At 28.3% G+C, this 15,223-nt stretch overlaps 3 protein-coding genes across 3 annotated transcripts; 1 reads left to right on the top strand and 2 right to left on the bottom strand.

Moving 5' to 3' along the window:
* Positions 1-1,424: 1,424 nt before the first annotated feature.
* MKS88_004264 (ER lumen protein retaining receptor 1) lies at positions 1,425-3,925 on the bottom strand (the record flags this gene model as incomplete). Its single annotated transcript, XM_067217424.1, has 6 exons — positions 1,425-1,748; positions 2,087-2,218; positions 2,421-2,480; positions 2,605-2,658; positions 2,957-3,028; positions 3,395-3,925. 6 exons carry the CDS (start codon positions 3,923-3,925, stop codon positions 1,425-1,427), a joined length of 1,173 nt encoding a protein of 390 aa, XP_067071854.1.
* Positions 3,926-8,398: 4,473 nt separating this feature from the next.
* MKS88_004263 (CTLH domain-containing protein) lies at positions 8,399-11,682 on the top strand (the record flags this gene model as incomplete). Its single annotated transcript, XM_067217423.1, has 3 exons — positions 8,399-8,445; positions 8,824-9,485; positions 9,560-11,682. 3 exons carry the CDS (start codon positions 8,399-8,401, stop codon positions 11,680-11,682), a joined length of 2,832 nt encoding a protein of 943 aa, XP_067071853.1.
* A 643-nt stretch (positions 11,683-12,325) lies between these two features.
* On the bottom strand, positions 12,326-13,729 carry MKS88_004262 (elongation factor Tu; the record flags this gene model as incomplete). Its single annotated transcript, XM_067217422.1, has 1 exon — positions 12,326-13,729. The coding sequence occupies one exon, from the start codon at positions 13,727-13,729 to the stop codon at positions 12,326-12,328; it is 1,404 nt and encodes a 467-aa protein (XP_067071852.1).
* Positions 13,730-15,223: the final 1,494 nt, after the last annotated feature.

The following is a 15,223-nucleotide window of genomic DNA, read 5'->3' as shown; positions in this document are numbered from 1 at the left end:
TCAGTAACCTCTCTATATTCGTTTATTTATGACTCCATCCAGGTACTACATGTGTACGAATATACATACATATATTTATATATATATACATATAAATACCATATCACATTTATTCTTGCCTCCTTACGTAACATATTATTTATATTTACCCAAAATAAACAAAAAAGTAGGGGGCTGAAATATTATGACATTATTTCGTTACATTGGCATTATATTAACTTTTCATAAAAAAAAAAAATGTAGAATCGTTTCAGCTATTTTTTGAAAAAATTAAGAGAAAAAGAACAAAAAAAAAAAAATTAAAAAAAAAAAGTTTGCATTGTATAAATTTTGCAGTGCATAAAATTGAGAAGTAAAAATTTGAGAGGCAAAAAAGAGAAAAGGAAAAATTTGAGAGGCAAAAAAGAGAAAAGGAAAATTTTGAGAGGCAAAAAAGAGAAAAGGAAAAATTTGAGAGGCAAAAAAGAGAAAAGGAAAAATTTGAGAGGCAAAAAAAAGAAAAGGAAAAATTCTTTTTTCTTTTTATCCTTTATCAGGATTGTGGAAAATTATATTTATACCTTTTTTTATGTTTTACAAAGAAAAAAAAAAAAAAAATATATGTTTACCAGATGGATTTCTATATTTTTAAAGATTATAAAGAAGTAGAAAAGAGATTGGATGCATACATTTATTTTATTATCCTTGCACTATTATTCCATTAATTTCATTACATTTCGTATTGTGCTGTATATTACTTGTTGTTTAAGTAACAGCATTTCGTTTTGCAGTAGATAATACTAGTGTTATATATATATATATATATATATGTATCCATATATATATATGGGTAGATATATATGTGTTGATATATATGTGCATACATGTACGTGCACATATTTATACCTTCGAAAACATCTGAAATTTACTAAGGAAAAATTGTCTTTTTTTTAAGAATTTCTTTAAAAAAAAATAGAAGAAATGAAGGAATATTGAAAAAAAAAAAAAAAAAAAAAAAAAAAGGGATAACGCGAAAAATATGAAATAAAACAAATAAAGGGATATATCCATATGTATATATATTTATATATACATATATATAAACATATAACATAAAACAAACAACCGGTTACTTATAAGTATATATATGCATGCAAAAAAAAAAAAAAAAAAAAAAAAAAAAGTATAATCATTGTGATGGCATAACGGTACATGTTTAACGTCATTTAACATATTAGGTAGTTTTACATGATGAAATAATAGACATTAAAATTTCATTGTATTGAATGAACTTTTAAAATATACATATGTATATGTATACAATACATATATCCTACAACTTATATAAAAATACATCTGGGAAACATACGCGTACAACATACGGTGTATAAGTATTTATATGCATGTAAATTTAAAAGGACAAAGAAAATAGTGAGAGGAAATTTTCATTTGACAGTGAAGGGATCATATTTATGTGCAATAACAACCATCTTACTGTTGTTATTATTGTTATTGTTATTACTATTGCTGTTATTACTATTGTTGTTATTACTATTGTTGTTATTACTATTGTTGTTATTACTATTGCTGTTATTACTATTGTTGTTATTACTATTGTTGTTATTACTATTGCTGTTATTACTATTATTGTTATTACTATTGCTGTTATTACTATTGTTGTTATTACTATTGTTGTTATTACTATTGTTGTTATTACTATTGCTGTTGTTGTTGCTGTTCTTCTTCTTATTATTACTCTTCTTATTCTCCTCATTTCCCAGATTTTACTTTTCGCATTTATATTTCCGAATTATTCTTTTTTACATATAATATATGTCATATTATTATACCCGTTTTTTCATAAAACGTAACAAGATATTTAAAGGGTTCAACTTATAATAGTTCTACTTTAAACATATACCAATTAAAATTACTGTTTTATTATGCATACATATTCCTAATTCTAAAAAAAAAAAAAAAAAATCTGTGATTGTTCTTATTTGTCCAATAAATAACTGTAAGCATAAAATTAAAAAAATAAAAATACCTTTTTCCCCCCCTCCTTTTTTTTTTTTTTTTTTTTTTTTTTTTTAAATTAATGCTAAACATTTTCATTTAATAAATTATCAAATGATACTCCTTTACTTAAACATCGAATATAATGATAAATAAAGTCACCCATTAAAATCAGCTGAACTACTTGCATAATAACAACCCACACACCCACATACGATTTAATCTAATCAAAAAAAAAAAAAAAAAAAAAAAAAAAAATTATGAACATGTGCACGTAAAATAATGCATACGTATATGTTCGTATATGCATATAAATTTACATACGTATAATTCAAAAAAAAAAATTAACAAGAAACACTGTATGCATATATACATATAAAGTGCTATATTTGGCACAACGCAAAATGAGCAATGTGTGCTATTACAATGTTATCCGAAGAATTCAACTCCTTATGTGACACTATCCAAAAAAAGAAAGATAAAACCTATGAGATAAAAAACGTAAAGAGAGTGAAACATAAAGAAAAAAGGAAAGGTTTCATGGGGAGTGGGTATAGGAAAAAAAAAAAAAAAATGATTAAAGCTTCTTTATTATTGTTTTCCTCTTACTTTTGAAAAAGCCTGTGATGCTAAAAAATGAGTAGTAAATGCAGCTACTTTTCCCTGAAAATGTAAAAAAAAAAAAAAAATTAGAAAGGGATCACAATTCCAAAAAAATATGAACAGGCAATAAAATTTAAAAATTGCATACACTGTTATACACACACATACACAAGCGAAAAGGAAATAATGCACATAAATGTATGCACGGTGTTAAGAATTTTTTTTTTTATTTAAACCTTTTTTTTTTTTTATTTAAATCTTTTTTATTTTTATTTAAATCTTTTTTATTTTTACTTTTACTTTTATTTCTATTTCAATTTCTATTTCTATTTCTATTTCTATTTCTATTTTTTTTTACCTCCTTTTGGAACATTGACAGTTGTGGTAATACACAAACTGATTCTAAGTATAACGCAAAAGACCATGCTACCTAACAGTTGAAAAAAAAGAGGTATTACATTTTTTAATTTTTAATTTTTAATTTTTAATTTTTAATTTTAATTTTTAATTTTTAATTTTTAATTTTAATTTTTAATTTTTAATTTTTAATTTTAATTTTAATTTTAATTTTAAATTTGCGCCTAATTTTTTTTTTTTTCAATATTATTATTTTCAATAATTTTTCACTATTTAATGCGTTATCAAGATTATTACTGTTTATGGTTTTACATTTTACGTTTTACGTTTTACGTTTTACATTTTACGTTTTACGTTTTACGTTTTAGATTTTGCATTTTACGTTTTGTTTTATATTTTATATTTTTTTTTTTTTTTTTTTTTCGCGCTTTGTTCCTACATCAGCTGGGAGGAAGGAGTTCAACGAGGGGTGAACGAAAATGGAGATAACAAACGCAGGAATAATTAAAAGCAGATTATTAAAAATGTCGTTTGCCGAGTCGTAGGTACTTTTATACTTATATCTACACAAATATACAATACAACAATTAATAAATAACGAAATAGCTTCAACTAGCTGATACAACCAGTCCCCACTTTTATCATAAGGTAAGTATCCTTCGAATGGTACTATAGATAATAGTCTAGCTGTATTAAGAACAACATAACATTCCATCATCTTTAATGAAACTCCTGCACATGATTTATTTATTTCAATTTTCAGAAAAACCATAAGAAATGAAAACATACTAATAACTGATGAAAGAGTTAATAAAAAAGAAAAATCCCCATCTGAAAATAAATGATAAAAGATAAAAACTAACAGCAAGAAGAAACAATATATTTTTATCGAAGCACTATGGTCTGACAAATATCTTTTCATCTTTTCTACATCATTCACTTTTCGCATAAAATCGTTTACCCCCTTCATCTTGTCTTCACACAAAAAGTTATACGCATATATTATATATATATATGTACGTAAATATAGGTATATGACAATACGGCTCAAGGTCCTTTTCTCAAATTAATGTAATCATACGATATATTACATACGATATATCACATACGATATATCACATACGATATATCACATAAGATATATTATATACGATATATTATATACGATATATTATATACGATATATTATATACTATATATGACGTACGATATATTATATATGCGTTCTTTTGCCCTTTTATGTGCTCTCTTTTGGTCTCTTCTTTTTTTAATTATTTTATTTTTTGCGTTTCTCCTTAAATAACTGGTTAGGTATTATCTTAACGTATATTTGCGTTACTCTAGTTAACTCTTCTTCCTCTAAGTTTATCATGTAGTCCCATTAATTTTACCCAGCAAAAAATGTACATATATACAAATACATACGTATTTATTCATATATACATACGTATTTATTCATATATACATACGTATTTATTCATATATACATACGTATTTATACATGTACGTATACATACATATGTGTTTCCTTCTTTTATTTTAAATTTTAATATACTTAAAAATTGTACCCATAATTTTATTTTTTTTTTTAAATTTGTTATTTTTTCAATCATTATTTATTTTCACGTTCGGGTCATTGCATTTTCAATTGCAGAAATATTGTTAATATATATACATATATTATATACATATTTATATGTATATATTAGTACGAATATTTGTACGATGTGAATTTATGTACATTCACATACATAAATACGTACATACATACATATATACATATGTACTCACGTACATACACATATAAACACGTACGTATTGTTAGGTTTGGCAGTTTGGTATTATTTTTCCTTTTTTCATCTTTTCCTTTTTGTATACAAGTAACGTTTAATTGTACACTATATTTTTTTTAATGCCCTTTAGCATAATATTTTACTGCACTTTGTTATTTTGCTATTTTGCTATTTTGCTAATTTGCTATTTTGCTAATTTGCTACTTGCTATTTTGCTAATTTGCTACTTGCTATTTTGCTAATTTGCTGATTTGCTAATTTGCTGATTTACTAATTTGCTACTTGCTAATTTGCTAATTTGCTACTTGCTAATTCGCTACTTACAATTTTGCAGTTTTCTTTTTTTATCTTGGGTATTTTATTTTTTTTTATCGAATGTTTACTATTCTCTTGGTTTGATTTTTTGCCATTCCGTTTATGCATAACGTATACGAAACATGTACATAACATAAACTTAACATGTATGAAATATTGGTAGTAATATGCTTAATGTATTTCTTTCCTTTTTTTTGGCCAAAATATGAAAAATCATATTGTATGAATAAATAAATAGATATATATATATATATATATATATATAATACACATTAATAAAGTGAGTGATATTTTTAGTATGTTATATTATTGCTTAAAAGAAAAAAAAGAACAGCACATTTTCATTTTGGGTTATACGTATAAATAACAAAGAAATAAACAAAATGACAAAATATTTATAAATTATTAATTCTTACTATTTATTCAATACTGTTAAGAAAAAAATTGGAAATAAACGGAAAAAAAAAAAAAAAAAAGGTATACACATAAGTATATATATGTATACATAAGTACATACATAAATGTGTATTCACTGTTTGGCGAATTTTGCGTAAACCTTTTTTTCAAGGACAAATTTTAGGACATACGAGTTTATGTACGTTTCGTTCGCATATATTTTGGCTAATCAAATAAACATAAACACTGTTATCATTTAAATGATATCTACATTCATTTTGGAATTACGCACATACCGTTATATGTGTGTATATATATATATATGCAAATGCATATGCATGTACCCATGTTGGGGTAAATTGCTGCAAACTCGTTTCAGAATAGGGAAGTTATTTTAGTTACACCAAAGAGGAGATTAAAATTTTTTGACAAATATATATTATTATATCGAATTGTTTAGTAAGAAATGCGAGAGGAATATTCATGTACAGACGCTTGTTATGTACAACTGTCTGCGGGTTTGTTAAAATATCAATCCTTGTGCAGTTTTGTTTTGTATTTCACGATATGCGGGATATTCTTTTAAATAATTTTTTCAAGTTGTGTTTATTATTAAGTCTTGTAAATTGGACTTAGTATTTTAAATATGTTCATTTTGTTTTTGTTTATGTGTATTTGTTTATGTGTATTTGTTTATGTGTATCTGTTTATGTGTATCTGTTTATGTGTATCTGTTTATGTGTATTTGTTTATGAGTATCTGTTTATGTGTATTTGTTTATGAGTATCTGTTTATGTGTATTTGTTTTCTTGTTCTTGTTCTTGTTTTTGTTCTTGTTTTTTTGTTTTGTTTTGTTTTGCTTTTCTTTTTTTTTTTTTTTTACCTGACCTGTGCATGTATGTGTGTTTAAATGTTCTTGTCCATTTGGCACATAACTAAACAGTTTGGGTATAATGTAGAGAAACAAAAAAAAAAAAAAAAAAGAGAGGTAATCTTTTAAAATAAAACATAAAAACCTTTTGAAGTGAGACGCATAAACTTTCTAAATATAGGAATAATAGAAAGGAAAAAAGAAATAAATTAAAATCTGCAATTGTTGTTAAGGAATATTAAACGAGATGGCATAAAAATGCAGCGTTTGGTAAATGTGGTAGGATAATATATTCCCTTGAATGAGTATATAAAAAAATGCATTAATTTTCATTTTCTTTTTCCTAGTTGGTGAGTAATGTACACAAAAGATCATAATACGCACTCAATTTAAAAAAAAAACAAATTACATAAGAAGAACAACAAAAAAAAGTGTATGCATATGTGTGTGTTTCGAAGTCCGTGCTGCATTCTTGTTAACAAGGCTGAGACTACTGATAGTGCGAAACAGCATTCTTTTTAGGAGGTTTCTTTTTTCTATGTCTAAAAAATAAAAATTATCTTATTTAATTTAGTTTGATTAATTTTAATTTACTTCAAAAAAAAAAAATTTGGCATAAAAAGGAAAACATTAGCCTCTCATGAGTTATACGATTATGTAGCTTTTCCGTTTGAACATGTGCAGGTGTTACAACGTGCTCCTGTGTATGTATATGTATGTGTATGTATGTGTATGTATGTGTATGTATGTGTATGTATGTGTATGTATGTGTATGTATGTGTATGTATGTGTATGTATGTGTATGTATGTGTATGTATGTGTATGTATGTGTATGTATGTGTATGCATTATGTGTATATGTACAATATGGGTGTAATATTTTAAGGGGTTGGTTTTCCAAGCTATTTATTATGTATACGCATACACAAACGCACGGCATCATAAATGCCCCCAGTATATGTTAATATTTAGCTGTCTGTAACATGTATTTCTTTTTTTTTGTTCTACTGAAATTTTTTTTTTTTTTTTAGTATTATATTCACGATTCAATCTTTATTATTTTGCACATAAAATACAATAAATACCAGATGCCGTTTTATTTTTATTTATTCTTTTTTGCTATTATGTTATTATGCTATTATGCGGCTTTATCTCTAATGATTTGGACGGCACTGCCGACCCCTCCCCCCTTTTGTTATTTTCAAAATGAACATACGTGTTTTATGTATGTGTTTCCCTTATAATTTTTAAGCTAACAAAAGGAAGATACTCATAAGGGTAAAATTCTCTTATAACTCGAGTAATGCGTTACAAGCTAATAATTTTAACACTGATGAAGCTATATGAAAAAGGGACAATTAAGAGTTCACATGATTGTTTACACGAAAAAGGTATTGTACATGCGCACATGTGCTACGTATACATATACGCATACCAAATTTATATGTTATACTTAAATTTTAATAGATGATAAAATTCTGTTGCTTCTTTACACAGTGTTCGCACCCTTTTATCAGTATTTTTTGTTTTTCCTTTGTTTTTTTATTTCTTCGTTATTTTTTCGCTATTTTCCCGCTATTTTTCCGCTATTTTTCCGCTATTTTTTCGCTATGTTTTTGCTATTTGTTTGCTATTTGTTTGCTATTTGTTTGCTATTTTTTATTTTTCTTTCCTTTCATTCTTCGCATTTTTCCCATTTTTCCCATTTTTTTCGATATTTTCCCTTTCTTCCATTTTTATCAATTTTTTTCTTCTTCTTCCCGACATGTACCTTTGCATGGACTTTATTTCTCGAAAAAAAAAAAAAAAAAAAAAAAGGAAAGTCCGTTCTACCCCTTAGCAGTAAAATTTACATTTTTTTTATTTTGAATTTCTTTACCTACTATATTTGTGCATTTATTTTTTTCCGTCCTCTCTTTGAGAATACATATTTTTAATGCGATGATGATAAAAAAACTATATGCCGATTTTGTATAGTAAAGCAGCATATATGAAAAAAGCTGCTTTTAAAATGGGAAAACTCAATTTTTGAATTTTTTTTTTTTTTTTTTTGAAAAAATTAACAAGCGATGCGGAAATGCTTGCTTGTAATTGACACAGAATGGTGTAGCAGACTGTGCAAACAAAGTCAGGCGGTTCGTGTGTATACATAAGCAAATGCAAATGGAAATGCAAATGCAGATTCATATATGAATGCATATATATACAGAAATATATACTTAAACATGTGTACACACGTTCAGTCGTATATTTTTTTATTTTTTATTCCTTTTTTTATAATCTTTTTATATTTCACACGAGTTTATTCTGTCATTCGCTATGCAATAGAATCATTCAACATAGCTTTGTCTATAAAACGTAATAAAAGCACAGCTAGCTTTTTTTTCCTTTTTTTTACCCCTTTTTTTTACCCCTTTTTTTTACCCCTTTTTTACCCCTTTTTTTTACCCCTTTTTTACCCCTTTTTTTTACCCCTTTTCTTACCATTTTAAAGTAATACAATTACAAAAAGCATGGACAGTCGAAAAACTGAAGGAGACCAGGGGAATGAAAAAAAAGGCAATAGTTCTCATGAAGAGCATAAAAATGAAAATGTAAATTCGTTGGCAGGGGGAAATGAAAGGAGAAGGACAATCACACCAGTATCAGACAAATTAAATGTTGAAGAGAAGAACAAATTGAAAATAAACAAATATCCAAATAGCAGTGCTACTGATTTGGCTTTTAGTGAACATACAACAGAGCATGGGATTGCTTTGAGTATTATGGGAAACAATAATAATAATGAAAATTGTAATAATAATAATAGTAATAGTAGTTATAATAATAGTAGTAATAACGAAAATAGTGGTAATCATAATAATATTTTTAATGAAAGCTTTTTTGTGGAAAATCAAAGAGAAGAAAGTGAAAAGCATAATAGTAGAATTATGCACACAATGCAGGATCATGATAAGAATGAAGACGAATCAGTTACACAGAACAGAAATATGAACACGACCCTTCAAATGATAGAAGAAAAGATCGATAAGCAAATGATAATATTACAGAATAAAACTAAATCAATTTTAACTTTAGAAAATAAAATGAATGAATTTATATCCAGCACAGATAAGCATAAGGAGAATACATCTTCTTATATGAAATACAGAGTGAGTGAGGGGGGCGAAAGGGAAAAAAAAAAAAGAATGATAGTGAGCATATTATGAAGACATCAATTAGAGTAAAAGAAAAAGAGAGTACCACTGTAAGTAATGTAGTAAATCCTTTTAGAGGATGCATAAACAAACCGGATCAGGAAGTGGCAAAGAATGTTTCAACGGATGACCTGCGTTGTAGGGGCGTTTGTTTAGGAGGACGAGTACAGCAGGTAGACGGTGGAAATGGTAAAGATGGTGGAAATGGTGAAGATGGTGGAAATGATGAAGATAGTGGAAATGGTAAAGATGGTGGAAATGGTAAAGATGGTGGAAATGGTAAAGATGGTGGAAATGGTAAAGATGGTGGATATGGTAAAGATGGTGGAAATGGTAAAGATGGTGGAAATGGTAAAGATGGTGGAAATGGTGAAGATAGTGGAAATGGTAAAGCTGGTGAAAATGGTGAAGATAGTGGATATGGTAAAGATAGTGGATATGGTAAAGATAGTGGAAATGGTAAAGATAGTGGAAATGGTAAAGATGGTGGATATGGTAAAGATGGTAGTGATGATATTGATAGTGGTAATGATGACAATGTGGATGTTTGGGTTAATTTAAGCTACCTATCTGTAGATGAAGTAAATAGTATGCATCATGAGGATTGTCACTTGAATGAGGTTAAGGAAGGGATGGAAAGGCAAAAGGATGCAGAGAAGAAGAATGTAAAATATCATGACAAGGAGGGGGTGAAGCGGGAGCAGCATAAGGGGGAGGAACAGGAACAGGAAGAGATGGAAGGAACAAAATATAATAAGGAGGAAGGGAAGGAGGAAGGGAAGGAGGAGGGGAAGGAAGAGGGGAAGGAGGAGGGGAAGGAGGAGGGGTTTTGCTTCGAGGGGATGAAGCAAAAGGTCTCAGAGGAAGACTCGAGGGAAAAATCAAAAAAGGGAAATGATAAGGATAAGGATAATCAGAAGAACAAGGACAAGGACAGGAAGCAGCTGTGCTTAAACGCAATTGACAAGTCGTTCATACAAATTCCACTGAAATGTATATTGAACACATTTAGAAATATACAGAAAGAGTTAGAGAAGAATTTTATGATAATAACATTGTTTATTGAAAAGAAATTAAACAATTTATCTGATGCTATATATTTGGAAAAGTTGAATGTCATAATAGAAAAATTGCAAGCATTAAAAAGTAAAGTAAATGAATCAAAAGCATTACTAAATGTATACATTAAAAAATTAGTCACTAGACTGAAATATATATATTATGAGGCAGATATACAACTAGAAAATTTAAAACATGATTTCCGTTTTGAAACGTATGATAATAGAATATGTTGGCTAATAGATGCATATTTATCAAGATACGGATTTTTTGAAACTGTAGATATATTTTGTAAAAGATACAAACTGCAATATTACTCAGATGCAGATATATATAAAGAATATTTAGAAATAATAAATGAGTTAAGAATTCATAATATCAAGCCCGCCCTACAATGGTGTCAAAAATACAAATCGCAATTAAAGAAAATTGATTCTAATATAGAATCAGAGTTACATCTACAACATGTTATAAATTTCATTTTTGAAAATAAAAATTTCGAGGCTATGGATTATATTAAAAAAAGCGTCGTCCAACCACACACCTGCATATCCCGCGATCTCAAGTATATTATCACGTACATAGCACTGAACAGTGTAGGTGCGGCAGGTAGCGGCGGTATTGCGAAGAGAAGTCGAAGCAGTTGTACAGATCCATGTAGCAGACGAGGAAATACCGCCTTGGAATATTTTAATGAAAAAAGATGGAGGAAAGTTATAAGGTTGTTTAAACAAGTATACTCAGAAGTGTCAGGTGTGTTAAATAAACCACTACTAGAATTATTATTAAAAGCAGGAATTTCAGTCATCAAAACAGAAGAGTGTGGAAAAAAGAAATCAACAAAATGTCCAACATGTATTGATGAATTGAAAAATACAATTACACATTTACCTAATATACAAAAAACGAAAAGTTTTCTTGTGTGTCCTTATACTAACCAAGTGATGGATGAAAACAACCCTCCCTTTACAACACCTGCTGGTTATGTTTTCTCAGAAAAAGCTATTTCTTTATTTCTAAAATCCGACGACATTTTTGAATGCCCTGTAACCGAGGAAAAATATAGAATGGATGATTTTTCTAGATTATTTATTTGAATCGTCCGTAGTGAAAAAGGCGCGCATCATTTTGCGCAATCCGCTTTTGTACGTAGCTGTTACGGCTATACGCTGTGATGCAATTCAACTCGCTTCATATCTTTTTTTTTTTTTTTTATTCTTCCCCTTTTGAATAGCCCAGCTGGTAATTTTTTATACCATTTGGAAGATTTTTACGTTGTGTTTTATCTAAAATTTTTTTTTTTATTTTTTATTTTGCATGCTTTATTATGGTATATTCATTGTCTACCTGGAAGAGGAGGTGAAATTTGCATAAGAACCTATGTTGAACTTGGAAAAAAAAAAAAAAAGAAAGAGAAAGAGAAAGAGAAAGAGAAAGAGAAGGATAAAACAAAAACGAAAAAGAAAAAGGAAAAAAAAAAAGAGCTAAAACTAAACGAAAGAGCATATGGATAGGGGACGAGTAAGGCTAAACAAACTCGACGTAAATTAGCAAAATGAGTTAGGAACGAAATGAAAGAAGTGCTAGATGTGGTGGCGAAATCGGGGGGCCTCCAAATTGCATGGTTCCATTTGTGCATATGCACACGCAAGCGAGAGAACATGTATATGAGCTTGTCTATCTCGCCTTTAACCTAGTTTCTTAGCGCACCTACAACCCCGCTTCTTATGGTGCGTCCAACTATATGACCTTCGTTATGATTCCCGAGGCCACAGTCCTACCGCCCTCGCGCAAGGAGAAGCGCAGGCCGCTGGTAATGGCAAGGGGGTACATGAGCTCAATGGTGCACTTAATACTATCACCTGGATTGGCCACTTGCGTATCCTCATTAAGAATGACAGCACAATTGACATCGGCCGTTCGTATATAAGCTTGGGGCCTATAATAAGAAGAGAATGGGTTTTTTCTTCCACCTTCTTCATTCTTTAATACATAGACATCACTTTGAAATTTTTTATATGTTTTCATATTTACCGTTTTTGTAATTATCATACCTCTACATATATCATTTCTTTTTACATTTTTCAGCATAATACCTATTTGATCTCCTGCTTGTGCTGTATCTAATGTTTTCTTAAACATTTCAATTCCTGTAATAATAGTTTTTATGGGTTTATCTTTTATACCTAATATTTCAACTTGATCATTTAGTTTTAGAGTACCTTGTTCTACTCTTCCTGTAGCTACAGTTCCTTTTCCAGATATTTGTAATACATCATCTATACTCATAAGGAATGGTAAATCAATTTTTCTTTTAGGTTCATCTATATAATTATCACAAGCATCTAAAAGTTTCAGAATAGATGGTACACCATATTCTGTCTTATCATCATTTAATGCTTTTAATGCTGATCCTTTAATAAATGGAACATTATCACCATCATACTTATGAAATGATAATAATTCCCTTATTTCTAATTCAACGAGTTCTATTAAATCTTGATCTTCACACATATCTATTTTATTTAAATAAACTATTATTTTATCTATACCAATTTGTCTAGATAATAATACATGTTCTTTTGTCTGTGGCATTAAGCCATCATATGCAGAAACAACTAAGATAGATCCATCCATTTGGGATGTACCTGTTATCATATTTTTTATATAATCAAGATGACCTGGGCAATCTATATGACTATAATGTCTTTTTTCCGTTTCATATTCAACATGAGTTGCATTTATTGTTATTCCTCTTTTTTGTTCTTCTGGTGTTTTGTCTATCTCTTCATATGATTTAAAAATTCCTCTATTTAAGTTTGAACAAACTTTTGTTATTGCTGCTGTCAATGTTGTTTTACCATGATCTACATGACCAATTGTTCCAATATTCATATGAGGCTTTTTTCTTTCAAATACTCCTATTGCAAAATTCTTTTTCTCGTTTATACTAATTCCTCCATTATGTTTCTTTATCCATCCGTTCATACAATAGCAGCTACCTTTTTTCATCCCATAACAACTGATACTTTTTGTCCAAACACTGCTCTTCATGTTTCTTACTTGGTTTGTTTTTAGACCTATCTTATTTACCTGTACAAGGCAAGAGCTTATCCCTTCCCTCTTCGGAAATATTTGCAGCATGTTATACTTCGCCTTTAACGCTATGTGAAGACGTCACTCACATATGCATATAAATATATATATATACATATAAATATATAAATATAAATATAAATATAAATATATAAATACAAATATATATATATATATATGTATGTCCACTGGACCAGCGGCGTATTTCTATATCTTTTTACTCGGAAAAATTTCCGCGTAGTCCGTGAGCACGCATACACGCAATAGCAATGATCAGTTAGCAATACTCAGAAATACACAACAAGCAACACTCATTCAAAAGTACTCTTATGTGGGGTTATGTACTCTGGGAAAATGCACATACGAATATAAGTTATTACTGTTATGTGCCCCTCCTCTGCATCAATAGTATTTTCACACCTAGATAAACGTACGAGCTTAAAATTTTATTAACTGCACTTTTTAAAAATTATTTTATTACTATTATTATATTTTAATGTATATGTGTGTGAGAAGGGAGCTCAAGGATATGCTTCTTACGCCTACAAAAAGGGTAATACCTCAATTATGATTTATAAACCCAGTATGATTTATAAACCCAGTATGATTTATATACCGAGTATAATTTATATACCGAGTATGATTTATATACCCAGTATGATTTATAAACCCAGTATGATTTATAAACCCAGTATGATTTATAAACCCAGTATGATTTATATACCGAGTATGATTTATATACCCAGTATGATTTATAAACCCAGTATAATTTATACTTCCTGTACGTGCGACGCGCTCCACGTACGGAGGTTACAAAAGGTAATAACAAATTGGCATAAATAGGTATGGTAAAAAAAGAAATAAAAAAAGAAAAATATCGATACTCTTAAACGCAGCTATACTTTTGTCAATATATATACTACTCGAGTGTGTGTATAAGTTCTACTCCTTTTTCTTTATTTGTTCTCTTTTAACAAACGAAGAAGCAAACCAACGGAAAAATTGCAAGGCACTGCGTCAAGCAAATTTTTACCGAAAAGGCTTGAGCGCATGAAGGAAAAAAATAAATAAATAAAAAAAAATAATAAAAAAATAAAATAAGAAAATAAAATAAGAAAATAAAATAAGAAAATAAAATAAAATAAGAAATAAAATAAGAAGTAAAATAAGAAATAAAATAAGAAATAAAATAAGAAATAAAATAAGAAATAAAATAAGAAATAATACAAATAAATAAAACAAGGCTAAATTAGGTTAAAATTATGTACATATGTTCGCAATAAAAACAGAAAAATAGCATCTCCGGGAAGGGGAAACAAATACAGTATACGTATGCGACAAAAGCGAAACGGTAAAAAAAAAAAAAAGAAATAGAACAAAAGGAAAAAGATTTATATACTACATAAGGAAGAACTAATTTATACTACATAAGGAAGAACTAATTTATACTACATAAGGAAGAACTAATTTATACAACATAAGGAAAAACAAATATGTACTAAGTAGGGAAGAAAAATTATATACTTCTTAAGAACGAATATA

The sequence above is a fragment of the Plasmodium brasilianum genome, chromosome 12 (genome assembly GCF_023973825.1).
Source record: "Plasmodium brasilianum strain Bolivian I chromosome 12, whole genome shotgun sequence".
Taxonomy (NCBI): Eukaryota; Apicomplexa; class Aconoidasida; order Haemosporida; family Plasmodiidae; genus Plasmodium; species Plasmodium brasilianum.
Note: the sequence above shows the minus strand (reverse complement) of the source record. Positions and strands in the feature narration are given on the sequence as shown.